A 25612-nucleotide genomic window follows, 5' to 3' on the forward strand; every position below is an offset into this window, starting at 1 on the left:
TAAAATGTGTCAGATTTCAGTTACAGATTCTTCTGACAAAATTCTTAGTCAGTGTTTGTGTCAAAATATTTTATCATTGCCCCAAAATAGACGTTTAAAAAAGTCTTCTCTTATCTTATAAAAAGGCAGGATGCCCCACCCATGAGCTTCACACCCTAAAACTCTCATACCAGAGCTTCAGTCTGTGAATCATACCACTCGACTTGTCTGTGGGAATTGTGTGCAGGCAGTGTGCACTGACAACATTCATTCTTATTCATCTGAATATAAACTAGGCTCGTGTTGGGTATTGCACAGGATTGTCTTTGCTTGCTTCTGCAAACGAATCCTGATGCAAGCCCAGGGGTACGTTTGGCTCATGTTTGCCATAACTCAGATGCAAAATCAGCCTGGCTGAAATCCACCTCTTCAAGATGTCAAAAAAGAGAAGCACTGGTTATTTTCCTGTTCATTCCTACACAGGAGCAGGTTACAGGATAACACGCCCCTAGCTGTTTATGTCACATAACCATTTTGTAAAGAGCAGTTGGTGCCAACATCATGTCCCAACAGGCATGTTTCTGACTGAGGAAGATGAGCTGCAATGAAAGGCAGTGCATTTTGTGTGGGAAGTCAGATTTCAGGGATCACAGCACTGTGTGACACGCTGACCCGTGACTGACACTGTCAGGATGAGGCTTTAATGAGGGTTTCATGAACAGACATTGTTCATTTCCGAGCTCAGTTGTTCACATTTTATCTGGAGGTACAAGTTAGAACTTCTGCTTGTTTCGGAGCATGTCTAACCAGCTCTTTGACATAAAAGACTCAGCACTGTCAGATATGTCTCACCAAGAATAATGGACAACAGGAACGTGTTAATCGAGTGACTTGCGTTGCATAGAAACCATTGTTTGGGAATGCAGACCTACAGGTACTTGACAGCTTTGAGTGGGTGTTGGCTTGGCTTGTGTACCTAACAGCACGGGGATATAAAGGTGTAGCCATAGAGAGAGTACGAGGGAGGGGTGAAGTGGAGGTACAGCAAGAGGGAGAGGCAAAGAGGGTGGAACTGACAGAGGGGGGGTGAATTTGTCAGGGAAAAGGAAATGAAGTAGTAAGCAAGATAGTGCCTGCAACACAGAGAACAGCTGACATTAAAAGAAGACAGACATGGTTGGAGACAAACTGGAGGAGAGAGCAGGGAGCGAGTGAGGAAAACAACAAGAGATCAGCAGCCAACCTTGGCCACCTTATCTTTTCCATCTATATACGGAAATCGCTGGATAATTTATAAGCCTCTCCCCCTGGCTCTGTTATTGTGTGTGTCGGAGAGAGGGAGAGAGAGAGGGGGATTTGCTGAGCTCACCACCACCATGCTGTGTCCTGCTGCTGTCAGTGCAGCTGCTGTCTGGCTGCTGGCAGTGCTGGGCCCGGGCCTGTCTCTTTCAGCTGAGGACAATGCCGAGCAGGGCTTCACCCTTTGCAGCGACTGCTTCTACAGACAGACGCCTCCTCGGGGAGCCTCTGCGGGGCCGCTGCTGCACCCACTCTGCCACACACTGCCCAGGGGACAGGCCTTTGCCACTCTGTCCAAACCAGCCTGTGACACAGCTGTCTACTCTGCCTTCCATCTCAGGCACGGATGGACAGAGGAAGAGGAGGGCGAAGAGCTCCTGGTAAGAACACGTTTAAAGTGGTACTATGTCTTTTTGAATAATGGTATTTAAGGAATGACGTACACTATATGAAGAACATGTGACCTTTTGGGCTCCCGGCCCTCTCCTTATTTGGGCACCGTGGCACCATTAACTACCTAAATGTAGTAATAAAGTGAATTAAATTATTTCCTCAACCAAATGCAACAGTAGCCTCCATTTTTTTGCTGAACAAGTTATTTTACTTGATACTTTAAGTCTTTTTAGTTAATTATGTCTTTCTATCTTCAAGATTTTGAACAGAGGTAGAGTGTATAGCTTTTGACTGTTTCATGGGTACTTTTACTAAAACCTCTAATACTGCTTCCACCACTGTACTAAACATTGTAAACAGTCAACTCTTGTAATTTACTGCAAGATCCAACACATTTGGAAAACAAGAAACCACCCAAAAAGCTGGATGTTTGTACAAGAAATGACCTTTTTCAAACATAAACATTTGAAATCTTGCATAATTATCTGCAACATTGGAACATTGACAGTAGAAGCAACGATACATATTTCCACTTATGCTACAGTTGGATCATTTGTAAATAATCGATTAAATAAAATACCGGCTCATGTATCTCAAAGGTAAAACCATAAATTATAACTAGTGTACATTTGCACTCACACCTTATTAATTGGTTGTGGTTATTTTTTCTTCTAGTCAGAAGAGGAAAGCAACATTAAAGCACCAGCACCAATTCTCCTCAGAGGAGGCGGGGATCCATCTCATTCCGTCTCACCCTCAGACTCCCCTCTGCAACACTGGGACTCAACGGTCACAACACTGGTCCAGTCAAGCATCAGTCCTCAGTGCAGCACTTTAGAGGGAGATCTCTACATCCTGACCGGGGCGGGGGGTCTCAGGGCGGCCGAAGATGGAGATGAGGAGTGTCAGATGGGGCCACTGTGGTCTGCAGTGTGCTGCGCTGGCCCAGAGGGGAAGGGTGGCTTCAGCGTGGGGTTAATCAGAGAGGCAGGAGAAGGGGACAGACAAGTGAGCCTGAAGGAGCTGGAGGAGATGCTGGGAGTGGAAGAAATGTTCTCTGAAGGCTGTGGAGGAGCAGATGTGGAGACTGCTGGAATTCTTGTGGGTCTTCAGGGCGAGGGGAAGCCTGAAAATGTAGAGAAGATGGATGTAGATGCTCCTGGCGAAGAGACGAGAGACGCAGATGTGGATTCGGACACAGCTGGTCCAGACACTGAAGGGGAGACTAATCGTCAAGACACTGAAGCTGCGACAAATCGACAAGACACTGAAGCTGAGAATGTTCGTCAAGACGCTGAAGCTGAGAATGTTCGTCAAGACGCTGAAGCTGCGACAAATCGACAAGACACTGAAGCTGAGACAAATCGACAAGACACTGAAGCTGAGACAAATCCTGATGTTCAGCCAGAGGAAGCTGGTGAAGTTGCACAGGAAACTTCAGCAGATGCAGTGGAATCAACGAGCAGCAGTGAAGAGCACGGGGATGTGAGGCGTTCGGGAGCCGTCACATCAGAGTCTCTTGACTCTTCAGCGGACCAAGCGACTGCGGACGATCAGGAGACAGACACAAATTCCACGAGCACTCTGGTCTACATCCTCTCCACCGCCATTTCCATTCTCAAAGCTCCGCTGCACCCTCTGGTCTCCACAGTCACAAAGTTACCTGGACAGGTGATACAATTTACTGAACAAAACAACATATACTGAACTTTATTTAAACTTGAACGCGTACTCAAGTAATTTAGTATTACACTTCCATTAGGTTGAGAGATTAACAAGAAACAGATTTTTAAAAAACATGTTGAGATCTACCTTTTTTACCCCACACTGAAGAAAACTTTAAAATGATTCTGTTTACTAACACAAATGAATTAAGTTTGTTCAAATAAAAACTCACAAGTTATGTAAACACAATTAATAACTTTAATTTGAAAAGTTTTTTCTTTTTTTTAACTAGGTAAACAATTTTCCTTATTCAAATTTTCCACATGCAAATTACTTGGTTATTATATTTACTTTATAAATACAAAATAATGGATAAGAATTGCTTATGATACAAGTGAAAATGGGGAAAAGTTTGCAAAAGACAATAGTAAAAGTGAAATGCAAACATTATTCATCATTTTTTTTTCATTCATTAATTTCAGTCTTTTTTTAGATAACCAGGGATTATTTTATGTTAGGGTCGATGACCGAAAACGCAGAGAACTTAGCTTATTGTTGTCACTTTTCCTTTTTAAGATTTTAACCACAGTTTCAGAGTCATTAAGTTAAATCTCCTCATTCCAGTCTGTGGGTGGAGCAGACAGGAATGAGGCCTGTCAGACCAGGTGTAACTCAGAGTTCATGAAACTCCCTCAGGTATTTTGGTCATTTCATTATTCACACCTTTTTATCTCACTTTAAAAAATGAAACGTGTTCTGTCTCGATTCAGGTGACCTATGTCCTTCAGGAGGACCTCGGAGTTCTCTCTGCGTTGCCCGGAGACACCTACTCCCTGCTTCACCTTGTGACCTCTGACCTCTTGTCCTGGATGGGCTCAGCCGCAGATCTGCTGCTGGGTGTTGGGGAAACCGGTGTCCACAGTTCTTACTACTGCGCCTCATCCATGCTGGGAGCCCTGTACAGTCACTGCCACACTGGCGTCACCGGCGTGGGGACCCTGGCCGGGGACACGGTGGGGGTAGTTGGCGACGCGGTGGATAATGCTTGGTGGGTGACTAAGTTCTTTGGAGGGCGGCTGTGGAAGCACAGCGAAGGTTATGTGGGCACAGTGGCGACAGAGATGGGCGATCAGGCCATGGCTGTCGGTGGAGGGTTTGGGAAGCTGACATGGAGAAGTGGAAACGCAGTGTGTAATGTGTTTAGGCTGGGAGGGGGTTTCGTAATGGGGATTATGGATATGCTCATTGGTGCAGTGAGAGAGGCGTCTGGGCAGGAGTCAGAGTGAAGGAGGAAAGAAGATGAGACCATCAGGAACAAACCTTTTCATAGGTTTTCTTCAGGTTTGGTTTGTAAATCTCTGCAGCACAAAAGTAATAGTTGTTAATGTCATTTGATGCCTTAGTTGTTATAGATGGATTGCCACATGTGAATTGTAAACTTCATCCTATGGGGGCAAAGTGCTTTACAATTTTTTGCCTCCTATTTACACACTCTCATACACCAATGATGGCAGAGCTGCTACGCAAGGTGCTTGCCTGCAATGGGGGTTTAGTGTCTTGACCAAATCGAACCACCAACCCAGTGGACAATCCGCTATATCACACAGCAACACAGCCTCCCTTATAATGTAGATACACCTCACTGTGGAAATCTGGCTGTTCAATAATCTACTGTATTTGAGAGCTGTAAAAACACACTGTGCACACTGTTCTTTTGGATGTAATTGTTCAGGACGATTCTTGTATGATACTTGTTGCATGTGTACATTTGAATAAAAGTAATGGCTGGTTTGCCAGTGTAACATGCACCATTTCATCTTTGTTTATTCATTGGTATCTTTCTCTGATTCGGGACTGGAATGTAACTACTGTGTATATTTACACAATTACTCTAGTTGAGTATAATTCTGAGGTACTTGTACTATCACTTTAAGACTTTATACTACTACTCCACAACATTTCAGATTGAAACACTGTATTTTTCTGCACTACATTTAATTGTTTTTTGACTATAGTTACTAGTTGCTTTGCTCATTTGCTCATTTACACCATCAGTTTAGAAAATATGACCTATTGTTACAGATTAAACTACAAAAAAAGAATGTAATGTATTTAAAATAGGCAGCTTCTCCAGCTCAATGAAGTGCAACAATTAAAGCTAATTAATATAATGATACAAGAATATAAAAATCATATCGTTATTTTTCTTCACCATAAAAACTTGTTCATGTATTGATATAAATACATCTGGCTGAGAAGGACTTTTCCTTGTAATAGAGTATTTCTACAAAGTTACATGCTTCTTTTGCTGAAGCAAACCATGTGATTATGTTAAATTAGAATGTTGATGTACTTTTATGAATATTTCCATTTATGCAACTCTACTTCATTTCTTTTACATGCAAAAATTATATCTTATGATATAGGATATCTTTTTGTGAATGAGACAAACACTGGAGACTAATTTAAACAGCTGCCCTCAGCTTTTACATACTTACCATACTAACATAAAAGCCATATTAATAATTGTTCAAGAGTAAATATTATAGATGTCGTCGTGGAAATTTATCATGAGATTTGAAATAATGAGTTTCTCAGACCGGAGTTGCCTTAGAGTTTTAATTATTAGCTCTGCAGAGGGTTACACAGCCAGCAACATGGCTCAGAGTGCAACCCCGAGAAGTTAAAAAGGAAGGTTTTTATACAATGTGATAAACAGGTAACAAAACAGAAAGCAGATAGAACCGTCTGCTATCTGGCATCACTGTTACAAAAAGAGGAATCAAATCCAGCACATAGTTGCACAAATAAAGGTCAACAGGAGGTGGAAGACATTGATGTTGCATCAGCTAAGTGCACAGAAAACAGTCAAAACAGTATTAAGACATTGATCAGTGGAATTTTCCATTACAATGTCTTTCTGCACAATAAATTACTTTATCTTGGAATACATTTGATATATTTTGTTAATGACACAAAAATAAAGGCTGTGTTCTTTATTTTTTACACCACATGTTGATGTTCTTTTATAGTTTAAAATAATCTAACTTTAACAGACTTCCGTTTGTTGACGGAAGTAGCGATTGAAACCCGGAAGTCGTTTCTTGCATCAGACGCAGGAGGCGGAGGGAACTCATGTGGCTTGGTCGTGTCTGCTAACGTAAGCTGACGTCTCATTCAAAGGTATGGAGAACAAATCATGTTCAACAACAAGCAATATGTCTTTTTAAAGATTGATACTTAGAACAACTTTGAAACGAAGACTTTGTGCATAGAGACGCGTTAAGCTCATGGTTTGTACCAAAGTCGGGTTTTAGTTAGTGGCATTAGCTAAAGCTAACTAACCTGTTAGGGACTTCTTCTTTCCAGGCTTTGACAGTTGACGGAAACCAACTCCACAGAAAGTGAAACCAGGTAAACATCGAAGCCATCGTTCGGACACTTGGAAACGATGTTGTAGAGCGAACATTGATTTCTTTAATACGTTTAAACCAGTTTGTTTACACATCTAGCAACCTTCTTTCACTTTGCCTCACATGTTAAACAACACTAACACACCCACCATGTTATTATTGGCATGCCAGGCATATTTGTTTTGCAGAGCTGGCAGCACAAAGGAAATGAACTGAGTCAGAATCACCTTGTTCACCTTGTCCAACCTTTCTGTTTCTCCACCAGAGATGGCCACTCTCTATGTGTCCCCTCACCCCGATGACTTCAGGAGCCTTCTGGCCCTCCTGGCTGCAGAGTTCAGCCCGACCTCTCGCCCTCGGACCATCACTGAGGACCCTCCTGCGTCCCTGAATGCCCGCTCCAGACCCACCCTGGTGCTGGGAGCCGGGGAGGGGGACTCTGTCCTGAGCGGGGCCAGCGCTGTGGCCTGGTACCTGGCATTTCAGGGGAAGAGGGCTGGTGGCGATACCAAAGAACAGAGCCTGGTGTGGCAGTGGCTCAGCTTTGCGGACAATGAGCTCACTCCTGTGTCCTGTGCTGTGGTCTTCCCGCTGATGGGGGTGATAGCAGTGGATAAGAAGGTGAGAGGAGTATCCAAATTCTTACTGTGGCCCTGATCAGACCTGGTATTAACATCTGTCCTGAGAGATCCCATCACAAGTGCACAGCATTAAGTGCGTGGCTTTTTACACCTGGAGTCAAAATGGGTCCTGAATGTGTCTCCTGTGATCGAATCTTACTTCCCTGCTCTATTTGTAAAAAAACATGTAAGTAATTTCTGTCTGCGACGACAAAATTATGTTTTTTTTTTCCCAGTCTGCATAGACAGGTGTAGTGTGTGTGTGTGTGTGTGTGTGTGTGTGTGTGTGTGTGTGTGTGTGTGTGTGTGTGTGTGTGTGTGTGTGTGTGTGTGTGTGTGTGTGTGTGTGTGTGTGTGTGTGTGTGTGTGTGTGTGTCAGAGCAAGCAAGAGAGAGGAAGATAGAGAGAGTTGAGTCAGGAGGAGTTAAATGAATTTCATGCAGCTGTTGTGTAAAGAAATCTTTGACCAATTTAAGAAAAGTATCAATCAATATGTGATTGTCAGTGTTGATATTGTGCTGGTGGCCACAAACCAAAGTATGAGCACTAAGAAGAGAACAAAAAAAAACAGATTAATTCTCATTCATCTTCATTTGTGGCCCAGGACAGATTAGTTGTCAGACAGTTAAAACAATGTGGCCACACAGACCAACTCTGAATATAGTTTGAGTGATTGTATCTCAGGACACATTCCAGATTTGGGTGCATTCAGATCTGTACTTATCACTTTCACTTTCCACTTGTGATCATATCTCTCAGGACAGATGGTCTGATTGGGGTCATAGACATTTGTATGTTGTTTTTTTTCTGGTGAGATGAGATGATGAGACTGTTTGACTTGTGCATTCTCAGCTGCAGCATAGCTCTCGTGCAGAGTTGCTTCGCGTTCTTAAGGTTCTCAATCAGGCACTGGAACCCAGAACCTTCCTGGTGGGAGAGAATGTCACCTTGGCTGACATGGCTGTAGCTACAGCGGTTCTTCTACCTTTCAAATATGTAAGTATGCTGTCCAACAACTTGTTGTGTTACAGGTTGTCCCACATAGTTGCTTATTGTCTCCAAGCCTGATATCTTAGTTTGAATAAATCAGCCTATCATATTGTGATCATATTTTCTTTTCAGGCACTGGAGCCGTCGGACAGGAAAGTTTTGAGCAATGTTACCAGGTGGTTTACAACCTGCATCAATCAGCCACAGTTTCTGAAGGTGTTGGGGAAGATCACTCTGTGTGAGAAAATGGTGCCGGTTACACTGAAGACGAACGCTGCTACAGAGGCTAAAACTGCTAATGCCAGTCCTGCTGCTGACTCTGCCGATGCCACAGCTAATGGTCAGGAGGCTCTGTGCTACAGTTAATGGATATTTCTTTCTTTTTTGTAAACATCAGTCTGATTATCCGGGACATTTTCTTCCTCAGGTCCTCCAAAGACAGAAGCTCAGCTGAAGAAGGACGCAAAGAAGAAAGAAAAGCTGGAAAAGTTCCAACAGAAAAAGGACATGGAGGCGAAGAAAAAGACACTGCCCCCAACAGAGGTAAAGATAACTGACAAAAACAGAAGAAAATTGGTGCAAGTTTGAAAACGTAAACATGGACAGAAATCGATTAAACAGATATTTACATGGGTTGCTTGATAGCAGTTTGTATGTGGACTGTTTTTTCTTTCTACAGAAAAAAGCCAAACCTGAAAAGAAAGAGTTGGGTGTGATCACATACAGCGTCCCCACTCCTCCCGGGGAGAAAAAAGGTGATTAATCACAATGGGAAGATGGGATTCTATGTAATAGAGGTATACACTCAACATCACTGTGGTGGGAAGCTGCTATGGTCACTACATCGACTGGAAAACAGAAGCATTCAGCCTCTAAAAGACATTAACTTCTAAGAGAGCTGCTGTGCAGATGATTGCACAAATGGATTTCTTACAGACTACTGAAGACTCAGGAGGGGATAATTGTTTTAGTCGGCTGCGTAAAGTTAACACACAGCATGTTATAACATTTATAATAACTAATACATAACTAAGACATTTCACACGCTCTGTAATATGAATACATGTATCACAATTAGCTCCAGGCCCTTTTTTAAAACCTTCTATTTTTCTTTGCTGGTGTTAGATGTCGTTAGCCCCCTTCCTGATGCCTACAGTCCTCAGTATGTGGAGGCCGCCTGGTATTCATGGTGGGAGAAGCAGGGATTCTTCAAGCCTGAGTATGGGGTAAGAAACCCCCCCCCCCCCTCACTACATTGACATAATGTCACATTTTTCATTGATAACCACATGTTTCTCTCTCATTCTACATTCTGCAGAGGAAGAGCATTAGTGAGCCGAACCCTCGTGGCGTCTTCATGATGTGCATCCCTCCACCTAACGTGACTGGTTCACTTCACCTGGGTCACGCCCTCACCAACGCCATTCAGGACAGTCTCACCAGATGGTAGCCTCAGATGGACTGTTCGCAGTAACCTTGAAATAGTCATTTATTTAATAAGACTCTTGCATTTGTCGACCGCATGTTTGAAATGCTTTGCTTTTCTCCAGGCACAGGATGCGAGGCGAGACCACCCTGTGGAACCCGGGCTGTGACCACGCTGGCATCGCCACCCAGGTGGTGGTGGAAAAAAAGCTGATGAGGGAGAGGGGTCTGAGCCGCCATGACCTGGGCAGGGAAAACTTCATTGAGGAAATCTGGAAGTGGAAGAATGAGTGAGTTGAGGAAGATGTGAAAGCTCTAAATGTGTGAACAATACTGGAATAAAAATGCAATACAAACTTGGCTGTTTTGCCTTTTTAGAAAAGGAGACCGGATCTACCACCAGCTGAAGAAACTTGGCTCCACTTTGGACTGGGACCGAGCCTGCTTCACCATGGACACTGTGAGTTTGTTTTTCTTCTATAAAATCCCTGAACCTATTTGAATACACTTTTAATGAATTATTCCTTGTTCTCACGTCTTTATCATTTTTTCTACCTCCAGAAACTTTCCTATGCCGTCCAAGAGGCTTTTATCCGCCTGCATGAAGATGGAGTGATCTACAGGAGCAAGAGGCTGGTGAACTGGTCCTGCTCACTGAACTCAGCCATCTCTGACATAGAGGCAAGTTATTTACTTAACTCTTTGATTTAAGCATTTTGGTTAAATATCAATCAGTCTTACCTGTTTATCTTATCACAGTCGGTACAATAAAAAGTCACAGAAATTATTCAGCACACTATTATCTGTTTTGTCTGGGATGTAAGCGAGCAGTTGGTTCTCATAGTCGGTGTGTTGGCAGTTAGCCCTACTTCATTAACCCTGTAAGCAGACTGTAACAGACAGATTCAAACAGTCTCTCATGGTGGCCTCTCTTGATTAAACCCTGTGATTGGTTTGCAGGTGGATAAGAAGGAGCTCACCGGCAGGACTCTGTTGCCTGTACCTGGTTACAAAGAGAAAGTGGAGTTCGGGGTCCTGGTGTCGTTCGCCTACAAGGTCGATGGTTCAGGTGCGTGAGCTCGTGGATCAAAACAAAACATTTTGAACAAAGACATCTTGTTCCACGTGAGTAATTCTGTTCCGTTCTTCCTCTTTTCGGTTCCGTAGACGAGGAGGTGATTGTGGCCACGACTCGTATTGAGACGATGCTGGGAGACACGGCTGTGGCTGTCCACCCCACTGACCCCAGATACCAGCATCTGAAGGGGAAAATGGTGCTGCATCCCTTCTGTGACCGAAAGATGCCGATCGTCTTTGATGACTTTGTGGACATTAGCTTTGGAACAGGTAGACGTTGTTACAGGAGAAGACGAGCTGTCTGTCGGTCTAGATTGTGCTGTGAATGAGTAATCGTTACAAATCGTCAAGTCACTTTTCCTCATTATGGCTGTTGTTGTTTTTTTCTCTTGTCTACCTCTCATGTCCCTCTGCACCATTTTCTATTCAGGCGCTGTCAAAATCACCCCGGCTCATGACCATAATGACTACGAGGTTGGAGAGAGACACAATCTGGCCTTCATCAACATCTTGGACGAGAATGGCCTGCTCATTAATGTGCCTCCTCCCTTCCTGGTACACTGTCTCATTATCGTCCTTCCCCCCTGCAATGAGTGTATCTCCACTGTGACACTGAAAGTCATCCCTCTTTGTAGTTTGCCAGGTGCAGCAGTTTTATTTCTTCATCTTTCATTTTTGAATCTTCTTTCTGTCCCCCAGGGCATGAAGCGTTTTGAGGCCAGGAAGTCGGTGCTGCAGGCTCTGAAGGATCGAGGCCAGTTTAAAGAGATTAAAGATAATCCCATGGTTGTTCCAGTCTGCAGGTAAAGTTAACCTTGCGTGTGAATAAGTTATTTTGTGTTTTAGGTTTTATTCAACCTATTCAGGATCATCTTTTAAGCCACAATGTGCATCTACTCCATCAGTCGTTCCAAGGACATCGTGGAGCCGCTGCTGAAGCCACAGTGGTACGTGAACTGCAGAGAGATGGGGAAGGAGGCCGCTGACTCCGTCAGAGAGGGACGACTCAAAATCATCCCTGATCACCACCTCAAGACGTGGTTCAACTGGCTGGACAACATCAGGTAATTACCTCCAACAACAAGGTTATGTTTCATCTGTTTGTTTTTATCTCAGTTAGATTACACAAAAACTACACAACAGATTACACAATGCGGTATTGGTCAGGTATTCAAAAAGATATTCAAATACCTAAAGTTACTAAATCTACCGTCACATAAGAGAAAGTAAAGCTGCAAATCCTCAATGAATGTTTTGGCATTTTTGCTAAATTCAAAGTCACAGAAATTATGAATTGATTATCAAAATTGTTGCTGATTAATCTTCTGTTGATCAACTGGTCAAAGGAATCGACTGATTTCAGCTCTAGGCAAAAGATTATTGTGAATTATCAAGTGTGCAGTGAGTGCTTCTTCAGGTCGTATCCATCCATCTTCCTCTCAGGGACTGGTGCATCTCTCGACAGCTGTGGTGGGGTCATCGTATCCCTGCTTACTTCGTCACTGTCAATGATCCCTCTGTGAAACCAGGAGAGGTAAGACCATGTCTGTTGCTAGTGTGAAGCTTTTCAGATGACAGATAAAAGGTCTTTGTGTCTCATTCTGTATGTTTTCGTTAGTTTCCTTTATTTAATTCCTCTCTTTTTGATTTTTTTTCCTTGTTCTTTAGGACATGGACGGTCACTACTGGGTGAGTGGGAGATCCGAGGAGGAGGCCAGAAACGTGGCAGCAAAACGCTTTAATGTGTCTGCTGACAAAATCGCCCTCAGACAGGGTGAGATAGAACAGCTTCTCATTCAGCGATCTCATCACCACAATGACCATAAAAATTATTTAATCGGTTCATGTTATGCCACATCACAGATTCACCTAATTGAATTAATTCTAACCTGCTTTTATACAGATCAGATAACTTTTGTTCCTGCGTTTCAGATGAGGACGTTCTGGACACTTGGTTCTCGTCTGGCATTTTCCCCTTCTCTATCTTCGGTTGGCCTAATGAGGTAAAAGACTGAGGTCTATCAACTTTCTACTGACACGAAGGGCACTTTGCTCTGTCTATCTGCAGTCGATATTACTATTATCAAAACGCTAACATAAGGTGCAGAACTAGAACAAACTCTAAATCCTAAAGATTGTTTGAAAACAACCTCTCTAAAACCTGAAAGGCTGATGGAATTTCCAACATTTACAAAAATGTTAATATCTCACCCTGAATTTGGCTTTCATTGTAAATCGTTGCTTTTTACCTGAAGTTCATGAACATATTTACGCTGTCACTCTCGTCGCTTAGATCGTCAGTCATTGCTTTAAACGCCAATGGCTGACAATTTATTTTCCCACAAGCCTTTTAGCGAATGCATTTGAACAGTCACATTTCTTTAAAATGATGACATGGTAAAAATGTGCACTAATCTGTCTCTAAAGGGAGAAGCAGGTCTTAGGAGTATATCCCTACATATGTTGCATCTGGCGTAAACTGTGATGATCTGTTTTTTGTCCACGTCAGAACATTTTAAAGTGTTAATATAAAAACAGTGCTCATCAATGTATCAATCAATCAACCAGTGTATTTCCGTCATAAATGTTGTGGTCTTCCTTTAGAACCAGGACCTGAATGTGTTCTACCCCGGCACGTTGCTGGAGACGGGCCACGACATCCTGTTCTTCTGGGTCGCTCGTATGGTGATGATGGGCCTCAAACTGACGGGCAAGCTGCCCTTCAAAGAGGTGAGACCAATCAAAACTGTCAAAACCGCAACGTAGCACAGGATCTGATTTTCGTTTCATTAACTGGACGTGACTCTGATGATTTTTTTTTTTCACAGGTTTATCTGCATGCGGTGGTGAGGGATGCCCACGGAAGGAAGATGAGCAAGTCTCTAGGCAACGTCATTGACCCCCTGGATGTCATTACAGGAATCTCCCTGGAGGTAAATCCTTAACACAATTTGATGCATGTTCAGACACACGCAGTCTTCCCTGTCTCCCATTTGAGTTGTCTTTAAACACGGTCGCCACACACTCATTGCTCCTCTGGGGCCAATATTCTTGTGTAAGCTTTATTAAGCACCTTTTTCTGCTTCCAACAAGCTTTTATTGAGGCCATCAATCTCTCCACCAGCTGGAGGCAGAACTGCTCCGTCAGAGATTGCAGAACTGTCCTCTAGAGGGCACTGAAGGACTTGTAGTAAACTGCACTCTAACCTTAACTTTTCCTCACAAGGTCCTTTCCTGTCCGTCCAATTAAGGCATCAAGACGCAGCCGAGAGGGGCTTCTCGTTCCCAAGACCACACATTGTTTTATTTTTCAGTGGTGACATTCTACTTTATTCTCTCTACCCTCCAGGGTCTTCATGCCCAGTTGACAGACAGCAACTTGGATCCTGTGGAGGTGGAGAAGGCAAAGCAGGGCCAGAAGTCAGACTATCCAAATGGCATCCCAGAGTGTGGCACAGATGCTCTCCGTTTTGCCCTGTGTGCCTACACAAGCCAAGGTGAACTTGTTTGTTTTTTCTGTGGCTCTCACCCTCTCCCCTGTTTTGCCGGCGGCCTGGATCTCTGCTTTAAATTCACAAAACATATCAAAACACTGGAAAAACAGCATTTCAGTCCCGTCAGGTTTTAATGCATACTGAATGATCGTTTGTTCCTTTTTGTGTCCCTCAGGCAGAGACATCAACATGGATGTCAACCGCATCCTGGGTTACCGTCACTTCTGCAACAAGCTGTGGAACGCTGTCAAGTTCGCCATGAAGAGTCTGGGAGACAACTTTGTGCCGTCAGAGAAAGCCCAGGTGAGGCCAGGGGAAGAGATAAAGGACACAAACAACATAAGGAAAGACTGCGCCACATTTTTTATATTCATCCAGTGACATACAAGACTTATTTTGAGCACGTAAATGCTTAGTAAAACAGTATTTTTCTCAGTATTGGTCTGTGGGTATATGCTGCCCTGTTTTGTATTCATAGGCTTGTACATGTTGACATCTGGGAGGTAACGAGTACAAGTGTCATGTTTACTGAATCTGAACATTTCCTCTCTGCCGTGGTTTCCTCCCAGTTGTGTGGAGAGGAGAGTGTGTCAGACAGGTGGATTCTGTCGAGACTGAGCGCTGCTGTCGGCCTTTGTGACGCCGGCTTCAAATCGTACGACTTCCCTGGCATCACCACCGCCATTTACAACTTCTGGCTGTACGAGCTCTGTGATGTCTACCTGGTAAGAACCATTCAGACCAGCGCGCAGCCAAGGTTCATTTACCGTACAAAGATTTTGTGAGGAAATGTAAAAAGTTCTGCAAATGGTGTCTTAAATGAAGCATTCCACTACTTTTCTCTCATATCCTCTGGTCCTCCTCCTCTTAATCCCCAGGAAAGTTTGAAACCAGTGTTCAGTAAAGCTGAGGAAGACGAGGCCAGCCAGAGACGAGCCCTGGTTTCCAGACAGAGCCTCTACACCTGTTTAGAGGTCGGTCTGCGCCTCCTCGCTCCCGTGATGCCCTTTGTCACTGAGGAGCTCTACCAGAGGCTTCCACGAAGACGACCTCAGACTGACCCCCCCAGCATCAGTGTCACGTCCTACCCCGACAACGAGGAGGTGAGTTTGAGAACAGAGGCTTGTGTTAAAACTCAACATTATACAAACTCTTTGGGAGTCATACGTTTTAATCTCATTCATTGTAGTTCTGCTGGCAAAGTGATGAGGTCGACCGTGACATGGAGTTTGTGATGACTGTGATCAAGACCATCCGCTCACTCAGATCTGACTACAACCTGAACAAGACCCGAGCTGACTGTAAGTTATTACACACAAAAATGACTCTAAATTACATTTACTTTCAAGGCCAACTGTGCTTCATCTCTATTAGATATTATGGTCGTCTCATAATGGCTCTTCATAACGTTTTACTCAACCCCTCTTTTGATGAAAACACTGCAGGATCGTCTCGTTCTTTGCCCTGACGAATATAATAAGTGATGTATAGTATTTAAGTACATTTACTGAACTGATAATGTTATGAGCAGATACATATACCAATATGTTTGTTAAAGGCTCATATCAGCTGATTTTAATTGTTAAATGATAATTCGGTCGGGTTCTAAGACTTCTAAGAGTTGATATAACAAACATGTTGAGTTTATAAACAAGCAGCATTAAATCAGATTGAACTACTGAGCAGCATGAAGAGTAGTTAAAATTGGCTCCACCTCGAAACTACAACAATGAAATTCTGTTTACACAATAATGCATCAGTAACAACAGTCATGTGTAATGTTACACTAACAGGGGATACTGTTAGTGTTGGAGTACTTTTATTTTTGGCCTTTAAGGAAGTCAATTTTACTGACATTGTTTATTTACTTGTAACAGTGTTTTGACTTTGTGGTTTTATTACTTCTACTTGAAGCCTGAAAACTTCCTCCACCTCAAATTTGTAACTTTGTGTATGATGTTACGCAGGAAATAAGAAACACAAAACTCCACACCACATCAGTTACTCCCTGTTACTGCAGTCATTTCATGTGACATATTAAACTGTTTCTCTTCTCTTCACACTAATGGTCTCAGTAGAACAATCAGTGTATTGAATCTTTAATGTATATTGTTATTTAAATAATTAAATGACGCCTAACCTTCACTTGGCACCCGTCTCTCGCAGGCTACCTCGAGTGCACAGACTCTGCTACTGCGTCCCTGGTGCAGCAGTACTGTCTGCAGATTCAGACCTTGTCGCATTCTCAGGCCATCATCCCTCTGACAACTAACCAGCCCGTCCCAGAAGGCTGTGCTGTGGCTATTGCCTCTGACAGATGTACTGTCAACCTTATGCTCAAGGTGAGGGCCGGTGACCTGCTGGACTGTGTTTGGTACCCTCTCATCGGTGATGTGCAAATAGATTAGTGGGGGGGACTTTAGTCGTATATCATTTGATCTTAAGGTTCCACATCAGTTAAATTAATCTGAATAAGTGTTAAGAGTATAAATGTACCTTACTCTTTAGTAATCAAGGCACATATGATAGGAATACTATTAAACTAGGTCTGCTCCACTGTTTCCCCTGAAATAATCAGATTTGTAATATTCATTTGTCATTAATTTCACTTCATCTTTAATTCCCCCAGGGTCTCATTGATTTGGAGAAGGAAGTGGCGAAGCTAATGACAAAGAAAGGCGACTTGGAGAAACAGATGGAGAAACTGAGAGAAAAAATAGCGAAGAGCGACTACAAGGAGAAGGTGCCAACGAAGGTGCAGGAGCAGGATGCAGAGAAGGTGGGAGAAATTTATTTAACCCGCAGGGTTTCTCCGGGTGCAAAGATGTGAACTCCTGGTAAATAATCGCTTCCTTTTCTCCGCAGCTACGGCAGAGTCAAACTGAACTTGAGAAAGTGACGGAGGCCGTGGACAACTTCAGAAAAATGATGCAACCTTCCCCCTGAGTGAGGTTTCATCAGGATTTCTTTCAACTTTTTCATATTAATTTTTCAAGTTGATCATATTATGAGGGGAATTCAATAAAGCTCTTAAGATGGGAAAATTGTCTTTAGTGAGAGTATATTATGTGCAATTTGTTGAACCCTTTCATCAAGCAACAAACAAACTCAGTCCCTTATGTCAAACATTTTATTTCGCTTATTTAATAGAACATGTTTGAGCATAGCTCTGTTCAGAAAGATAGTGGCCACAGAAAAAAAAATAAAACCTGAAAAGCCTAAACTGTCTGGCTGCATTTTTAAAGATTAAACTTCATCATTATTTCTATTAACTTGTGGTTGTGTATTTGTTTACTCCAGGTATTTCTTTGCAAATACAGCCAAAGAGGGAACAATGGAAGGAGTGAGTGATGGCTTGTGCATTTACTTCAAATGCATCCTTTTCTTTTTGAGGAGACTAACACTTAAAAAAATGACTAAACACTAACTAACCTTAAAAAGAAAAGATGAACCATAATATACAAGTTTTTGGCCGGGTTAGATTAGACCAGATCTTTTCAGAAGCCACCACAGCAGCAATATATGACAATAAATCTGTCTTGCAGGGAGGAGAAATCACAGTAATACATTCACAACATGCCAGGAACACGCGCTGACCGCAGGCCGTCCAAATCCTATGCTGTTCTTTTCCTCTCATCCATCCACCTCCTTTCTTTACAGTCTCCAGGGTGAGTGGAACTCGGAGGCGGGGAGAGGAGTGCAGTGTGTTGCCTCAAAGTTTCGCATGTACTTCCGTGCCTTGGGGAGAGAGAGAGAGAGAGAGAAAAAAAGAGTGGGGACGGAGGAGGAATTGAGAATGAGAGGTGTGGGAGGGCAATGAACAAAAAGTGCAGAACTTGATTATATTAGGTTCGGTGTGTCTGGCTCACTGCCGGCATATCTCTCCCATCTCTTAAGGGTTTACATGGGGAGGTGAATAAAGTCCAATTCAGAAGGCATTACCCAGGGAGGGAAAGCATAGCATTAGCTGTAATTGATGGCACTCCTCTTGTTTGATGTTAAATGACTTCAATAAGCTGAGCGTGGTGAAATATATTACACCCGTCAACCTGAGAGCACAGGTGAACTGGTTGCTATGGCAACCGGGAAAGTGTTTCTCAGCGGTAATGATGTCTGCGAGTAGCTGTGATACGTTTTCCTTTTTTTTTTGTGTGTGGAGTGTGAGAGAAAGGGGAAGGTAAGCCTAAAGCAAGAAAAATGGGGGCTTATTGAAGAAAAGGAAATTAGACTTTGGACGCGCGAAGGGAAGAACCAGAGTATGTGCAAGAACCTGTTTCAGGATGATGAGATAAAGACCACAGGTGGCTGCCCTTTAACCCAGACAGGAAGAAAAACTAGTGTCCCCACTGAGATGGAGAGCATGGTTGACAATAGATCATTTCCTTACCAAGAAGAGAGCCAGCTGCCGCCTTCCCTCCAGAGTCATATCCTCACCTGGTAACAGTAAGAGTGTGTCAGAGCAGATAGGAACACTGAGGTGATACATGTAGCTACGAGGGCCGTGCTGTGTGAAGTTCTATTTGCCTATTAAATGTGAAAGGGACCTGGGGCTTACCAACACTCCATGGAAACAAAACATCTCCGTCCGCCTGATACGACTGCAGCACAGACACACACCAGTCGTCGTCCACTTCGTAACCACTGTACACAGATGCTGCAGGGCAAGAGTGAGCTGGTGTTACACACTGCTGCGCTTTGCCTTTCGTTTATTCTGTTCTACACTAACCTGACAGAGTTGAAAGGATAAATTAATGAATCCAACCATAGACTTTATATTAAGATAGACAACACATCGCCACTTCCTCCCGCAATCCAAAAATGAAGCCCAAATGGCAGAGTTTGCTTAGTAGTGATCGGGGAATGGAGCCACAGTAGCAAATTCTCCCTGTCATGTTTTATAGCAACTAATTAAAACCAAACCTACTGCAACAATCAACACTTGAACATACATCAGTGTGACGAGAGCTACTTAAAACCATCGTTGAGAAAATCTAAATTTGTTTTTGTTTGTGACATGACCCATCCACTAACATGGATGAGGCGCGATTTATGACCCTTACTGCAGCCAGCCACCAGGGGGTGATTGAGAAGCTTTGGCTCCACTTTTGGGAATCTGCCATGTTGTCCATCTCTTTATACAGTCTATGAAATGGTGTGAACACACTCACCTTCCTCTAATGGATTGGAGGCTCCCAGCCAATGTCTGACAGCTCTGATCCCTTCATCCGTCATTATTTTAGGGTACCTGCACAGGAGAACATGTCACTCGGCAAGTCCAAGTAAACTGAGCAGAAGCAAAAGTTGTTGACTATTGAGATTAAACATTGATGAGACTCACCTGAACTGGAGCAGTTTGAGCAGGAGGTCGTTGCCTCTGTTGGACATGACGTCCTCTGGACTTGATTTTAGAAAAGCAGGGGATTGATATGAGTGTGTGAAATTTAAGATTGAAATAAAAACCTGGATCTGGTGAATGTAAATGTAGTTTCATAAGGGGACTGTTGCTAGAGGTATGCTCTCTACTGAGGGACATTCTAGTTATTCTGTAGCATTCAGCACAATAGTTTCTTACTGAAAACACCATTCATAGATCTTTGCTGTGAATGTTTAAAAGGAAGGTACTTCAGAATAAACATTTACTCTAAGCTCATCATCTTATCAGTTGAAGTTTGTTGAGGCAGTTGTAAATAGCTTTGCACAACAGTGAATGTCATAAAACCTTTCAGGTGCGAGTTTTACAAGCTTCTGGTAACATTTTAATCTAATCCAAACACTTTGTGAAAACACTTCCTGCACAAATTGCACATAATGTTTCACAAACAATAAAATGCACTGTGCTGCTATATTTACTGAGAGATGATTGACAGACGCACTGTGGGGACTTACGTTGTGGTGATGATCTCATCTCTAGTTCTCCGGATCAGCAGGACTGGTCCCTGGTATCTTGAGGAAGAGGAGTCGTATGAGTCATTCACCACATTATATTGTTCAATGATGCATCATCATATTCTTATGATGATTAGTTTCACTATAAACTTCTCCCACTCACTTGAGAAGCTGGTCTGCGTTGTTCAGGTTCATGTACTGCCTGACTGTGTGCTGCACCAACGGTCCTGAGGGAGAACACAGAGGTCTCAGTTATTGAAATAAAACTAGCAGACGCAGAGTTAAGTTCATGACCTTTAACCTCTAGGACTCACTCCAGCTGTTGGGCATGACCTTGAGGGCCAGAGGCAGGAGATCATCGAACGAGGCGTCCAACACTACTGATTGGACCTCTGGGTATGACATCATGGCCCAGGTGGCTGGGGGAATGGCGAGAAAGAGGGACAGAAAATGAAGAGTAGGAACGAGCAGAATAGGATGAGTCACATTTACAGCATTAACACGCTGATCATGTCTTGTTCTTGTGTACCTGTGAATCCTCCTATGGACCAGGCATATATGACTATGTCGTGGAGCTGGAAGCCCAGTTCATGTGTCGCGAACTGGATCACTACATCCATGGCATTGGCCTCATTCTGGGGTAATGGTACTCCCTGGCAAATAAATCCAAGTGGGAAATAAAAGAAAAAATCAGGCATAACACTCAAGCCACAAACTGTAGGACAACATGTACCTCTAAAGGGTTAACAGCTTTACAATCTTTTATTCCACTCCACTGATATTATCTACAATGGCACTCTAACGGCCCTCTTGGGCAATTCTGTCAAACCGAAACCAGAATGTCGACATCCTGTCATTTTCGCATTGTTTGTTCAGACTAAGTGAAACTGCGTGCAAACACACACGCACAGTAATCTGATGCCGGTTTAGCTTTAGATGTGGCATTAACTGTGACAACACTGCTCACCGTACTGCCTCCAAAGCCTGGGTGGTTCCAGCCCAGCACAGAGTAGCCACCTACAAAACACATCAACAGAGGCTTTCAATCTGAGTCAAATACAACCGTTTCAGACTAATAGAACATTAATATAAAACTATCCCTCACCCTCCAGTGGAGTGTTCATGCAGCCCACCTCATAGAAGCCAGCGTTCCCCTCACAGCAGATGACCTGTGGCACAATTCATTACATTTTAGGAACAGTCTGTAATGCGTTTCATGTAAAACAGAAGTTTTGTTGGACCCTGGAATTTGCCCAAGACACAAAAAACATGAAATCATTGGAGACATTTACCAGAGTCTGGCTGTTTGGTTCCCCGTCTCTCCTTCGGTCCACAAACATTGTGTCGATCTCATTCCCATCACAAGCCACAAGCTTGTTCCTTTGGCCATCAAACTGTGACAAAATGGAGGGAAATTGATGGTGAAAGGTATTTATTAAAAGGAGTATCGACAGCTCAAAGGTGTGTATGTGTTTACCTCTTCGACCAGCTTAGCCTGGCCTTGCTGGAGCATGGGCCTCATGGCTCTCTGCAGTAAACCCACAGAGCCAGGATACAGCATCCTCCTCCCGAATGTGTGAACAATAAGAAAACTGCAGAGGAAGAGAGTAGACTTGATGACATCGTTGCACCATTGAACACATACTTTGTATTTTACTGGAAAAAAAGTGATGAGAAGACAAGGGTGAAATAAGATGCAATCCTCTCCTGCCTGTATTTTGGGGTCCTGCTGTATGAACTGCGTTTACCTGATGATGTGACATGGTAGAGTGCGCACAGAGTTGAGGATACTGTCTGCTGCTCCTCTTAATCTGGGCTCGGGCTTCAGCAGAGAAACACCAGCTTTGGAGAGTTTCCTGTCACACAAAGAGTCAAAGGCTTACAATGAAACAAAGGAGCCGCAAACCATTTGACATTCAGTGGATTCAGGCAGTTAACTTCACAGTACAGTGAATTAACTTGTTTTTTTAAAAAGAATTACAGCGAACACAAGGCAATTTGGATATAATGGATACAAGAGCGAAAACGTACGGATTGCTGACTTCTGTCCAGCTGAAATCTGAAGGCCAGTGTGAGAAGTCAAAGTCGTAACTCCTCAGTTTTTTCTTTATGAGAGAACAAACAACAAAGAATCCAAGTAAAATTCTGAAGAACTAGTTCAAAGAGCAAGTTAGTCTTCAGGGTGAATTCTTACTTCGTGTTTCAAAGACCTCACCTTATTTCCTGGAGTGTGATTATTTTTCGTTTCTTCAAGAATAGAGATAAACTGAACGTACTCCGAGTTCTTCCATCTCCCCAACCCTGGGGGGGGGAAACGGAGAGATGAAACGAGGAGAAGGGAAAAGCAAAGATTAACAGATAGAACACATCACAAAACACACACATTGCTGCAAAGCCTCAAGGGTGTGTTTGATATGCTTTTTGGCTGTACACCTTGTCCAACTGACTCAGTGTCGATTACATTTTATTGGCCTGGGCAGGATTATACAACATCATATCGATGATGGATTTATTGAATTAGTCACAGCCCGTCGGTCAGTTGAAATCTATAGCCTCACCTCTTAGACAGGCTACTCCTAGAAGACACGCCAGCACGGGTCCCAAATACTGACCCACTGGGACCAACTTACTGCTGCAGATGTAACCTAAAAGCACAAACAGCAACAGTTACACAGACGTCTACACAGCCCCCCACGTCTCTGCCAGGGCCGAGCCTCATTAACATGCACCAATACAAAGATTTACAGGCTTACAACTGCCCTGCAACCACGTGCATATCAATATCCAGAGCTCAATTATACATTAAGGATTAGAACACAAACCTCACGTTATTACTTCCTATTGATGTGCAATCTAACCGGAATGATACCCTTGTTTAGATTTATATTAACCTCACAGCAGTTCCCAAGAAGAACCCACATTTCTGAGTTCTAATGAGCATTACATAAAACCAAATTCTGTGTCCTGTACTTATAAAACCTTTTTCATAACAGCCTGCTCGGAATCCTTGACTATAAAAAATTCCGGCCATGTGTGAAAGTCAATAAATTATGACATATTGAATTATCACCCAGCCCATATTGAGATAGGGGGGCGGCTTTGGCTCAGGAGGTAGAGAGATTCAATCCTCGACTCCTACAGGCTGCACTCTCAAGTGTCCTTGGGGAAGACACTGAACCTTTGACGGAGTATGAATATAAAAGCACTGTAGGAATGTTTGCATGAATGGATGAAGGTCACTTGTACTGTGAAAAGTAGAGTGGTTGAAAAGACAGAAAAAGTACTGTCCATAGTCCATTTACCATAGTCTCTTTCCACAACTAAAAGGGTCCATCATTGGAACATAATCTCTCGCGATTAAATGTCATAACTAATAAACAATTTCTATAAATGTATATTCCTCAGTGCGATGTCTGATGACTTGTTCTGCCTGAGCAAGCCTGATATTCAATTTGCAGAGCTGTAAAATAGACAAATGCAGCATATCCTCACACTGGAGGAGCTGGAACCAGTGAATTGTTTGCACTCTAATTTCCACTATCAAGTGGTGGTGGATGCTGATGGTGGTGGTGGCAACTGATCGTGGACTATGTTTACAACAAGACTGCTTGACATACAATACGCCGACTCACATACTCTAGCATTACTGACAATAACTCCTCAATTAATTTGAAATTGCTGCTCTCTTCATCTCTATCAGATATTTTCTTATGTACAAATACTTTAAACATTGACACACGTTTCCATTATGTTACAAACTGTTTCTTCTAATCAATGTTCTAAATACTGTATTGTTTTGCTGATGGTCTCAGTTACACGTGGCATCTATTGCCCTTCTGTGCGTCCTGGGAGAGGGATCCCTCACATGGGTCTCTCTCTGAGGTTTCTACGGTTCTTCTCCCCTGTTAATAGAGTTTTTTGTAGTTTTTCCTTTCTCTTCATTAAGGGTTAACAACAGAGGATGTCTCACCTTGTTAAGCCCTATGAGACAAATTGTGATTTGTGAATATGGGCTGTAAAAATTAAATTTGATTTGAAGTAATCTGTCTCTCCTTGAACAAAGATCATACAACCTACCTTTCCTGTACAGGTAGCAGAGGAGTAGAGGGGAGCTGTAGTAGGAGATAGACAACAGAGCTGAAGCCTGGGGAGAGAAAACACACAAAAACACACACATTACCTGACTGAACTTCTTATTTCTGCTTCACATGAAGTGATCGATCACACAGAGATACTGACCCAGCCGAGGATGCTGTCTGTGTGTTTCTCCAGAATCCTGGGTTGGTAGTTACATCCCTGGAAACAGAAAGAGAAAGTTAACTATTGGGGGGCACTGCACCTGCTAACGTTAGCTTGGCATGTAGCACTGGGTACAGTCCCTTAAAGATGTCTGAGGGATACATATTCCAACTGCACCCCCCCTGCCAGAGTTAACGTGCATGTGTGTTGTTGCTATTATTCGTTGTCGATTCTTAGAAAGCCTTTCTACTTCCGTTTGGGCGAAGTTCCCCCTCAGCTGCTTACTAGCCACCGTTAGCACATGTCCGTCAAAGTTACTGAACAGTGAATCAGGCTTCAGTCAAACCCTCGGTTGGTGTTACAGCAGAATATTAAAGTCAGGATCGAGCTGCAGCGGCCATTTCATTCATTTAGCGCCTGAGACCGCGGCGGTGACAGCGGAGCTTCGATAACAGACGCCCTGACACTTCCGGGCCGCGGTCGCAGCAGCAGCGCTGGGACATGAAACTCGGCTCTGTTCCCACAGCGGCTTTCAAACACACGCACACACAGAGACACTCGGACGCTCCTACCCTTCTCCCTCGGCCCTCGGGTCGAGATTGATCCGGTGTGCGGTGAACTCGTTGAAGATGAGGCCCTAACACACAGCGTAACCACAACCAGCTAGCCATTCTGCCACTACGAGAAGGTACGGAAGCCTGCGCTGACCAAAGATCCAAAACGCGAAACACACTCAGCAGAATTAGTTGTGGAGAAAAAAACTTTATTGGAGACAGGAAGCGGTGATACAAGAAGATGTATTCAAAAATGTTTATGCTTAAATGCAGTGGTGGAAATAACATATATTTACGTAAATACTGTAAATACAATACTTAAATACAATACTGGATTACTGTACATTATTTTTGGTACAATGCTCCCGACCTCTGCTCATATGTATTCAAAAATATATGAATTATTGTATTTTATTATGGTCTTAATACTACTACAACTACTACCAATACAAATATTAATAATATGTAAATACAGTGGTGGAAATTAAATATATTTACTTAAATACTGTTCTTAAATACAATACTGGATAATTGTACATTCATTAAAAATGACTTGATTATCTTTGGTACCGTTTGCT

General features: G+C 43.1%; 3 protein-coding genes across 4 annotated transcripts; 2 read left to right on the plus strand and 1 right to left on the minus strand.

Annotated features, from left to right (window-relative positions):
• The first annotated feature begins 991 nt into the window (after positions 1-991).
• Positions 992-5142, plus strand: LOC118113188. Its single transcript, XM_035162655.2, has 3 exons — positions 992-1658; positions 2347-3342; positions 4107-5142. The coding sequence occupies exons 1-3, from the start codon at positions 1356-1358 to the stop codon at positions 4620-4622; spliced, it is 1815 nt and encodes a 604-aa protein (XP_035018546.2). The 5' UTR covers positions 992-1355; the 3' UTR covers positions 4623-5142.
• A 1275-nt stretch (positions 5143-6417) lies between these two features.
• vars1 (valyl-tRNA synthetase 1) lies at positions 6418-17623 on the plus strand. Of its 2 annotated transcripts, XM_035162588.2 has the most exons (30): positions 6418-6519; positions 6706-6750; positions 7015-7370; positions 8222-8365; positions 8492-8699; positions 8787-8902; positions 9039-9114; positions 9485-9585; positions 9678-9805; positions 9910-10074; positions 10163-10244; positions 10346-10465; positions 10745-10853; positions 10952-11131; positions 11292-11416; positions 11561-11664; positions 11767-11925; positions 12305-12395; positions 12530-12635; positions 12794-12864; positions 13466-13591; positions 13690-13794; positions 14211-14358; positions 14531-14658; positions 14925-15080; positions 15234-15458; positions 15545-15656; positions 16522-16697; positions 16985-17134; positions 17221-17623. In XM_035162588.2, the coding sequence occupies exons 3-30, from the start codon at positions 7017-7019 to the stop codon at positions 17299-17301; spliced, it is 3846 nt and encodes a 1281-aa protein (XP_035018479.2). In that variant the 5' UTR covers positions 6418-6519; positions 6706-6750; positions 7015-7016; the 3' UTR covers positions 17302-17623. The 2 variants fall into 2 exon arrangements, with proteins under 2 accessions (XP_035018479.2, XP_035018481.2); XM_035162590.2 differs by lacking the exon at positions 6706-6750 and having other exon boundaries at positions 6436-6519.
• abhd16a (abhydrolase domain containing 16A, phospholipase) lies at positions 17472-25205 on the minus strand. Its single transcript, XM_035162664.2, has 20 exons — positions 25053-25205; positions 24481-24537; positions 24319-24385; positions 22800-22886; positions 22457-22542; positions 22273-22346; positions 21990-22097; positions 21719-21833; positions 21534-21635; positions 21347-21410; positions 21209-21258; positions 20771-20894; positions 20556-20660; positions 20405-20468; positions 20242-20298; positions 19694-19753; positions 19524-19600; positions 18911-19009; positions 18743-18789; positions 17472-18093 (listed from the first exon to the last, which is right to left on the minus strand). Exons 1-20 carry the CDS (start codon positions 25149-25151, stop codon positions 18010-18012), a joined length of 1626 nt encoding a protein of 541 aa, XP_035018555.1. The 5' UTR covers positions 25152-25205; the 3' UTR covers positions 17472-18009.
• Between the last annotated feature and the right edge of the window lie 407 nt (positions 25206-25612).

The sequence above is a fragment of the Hippoglossus stenolepis genome, chromosome 8 (assembly GCF_022539355.2).
Source record: "Hippoglossus stenolepis isolate QCI-W04-F060 chromosome 8, HSTE1.2, whole genome shotgun sequence".
NCBI lineage: Eukaryota > Metazoa > Chordata > Actinopteri > Pleuronectiformes > Pleuronectidae > Hippoglossus > Hippoglossus stenolepis.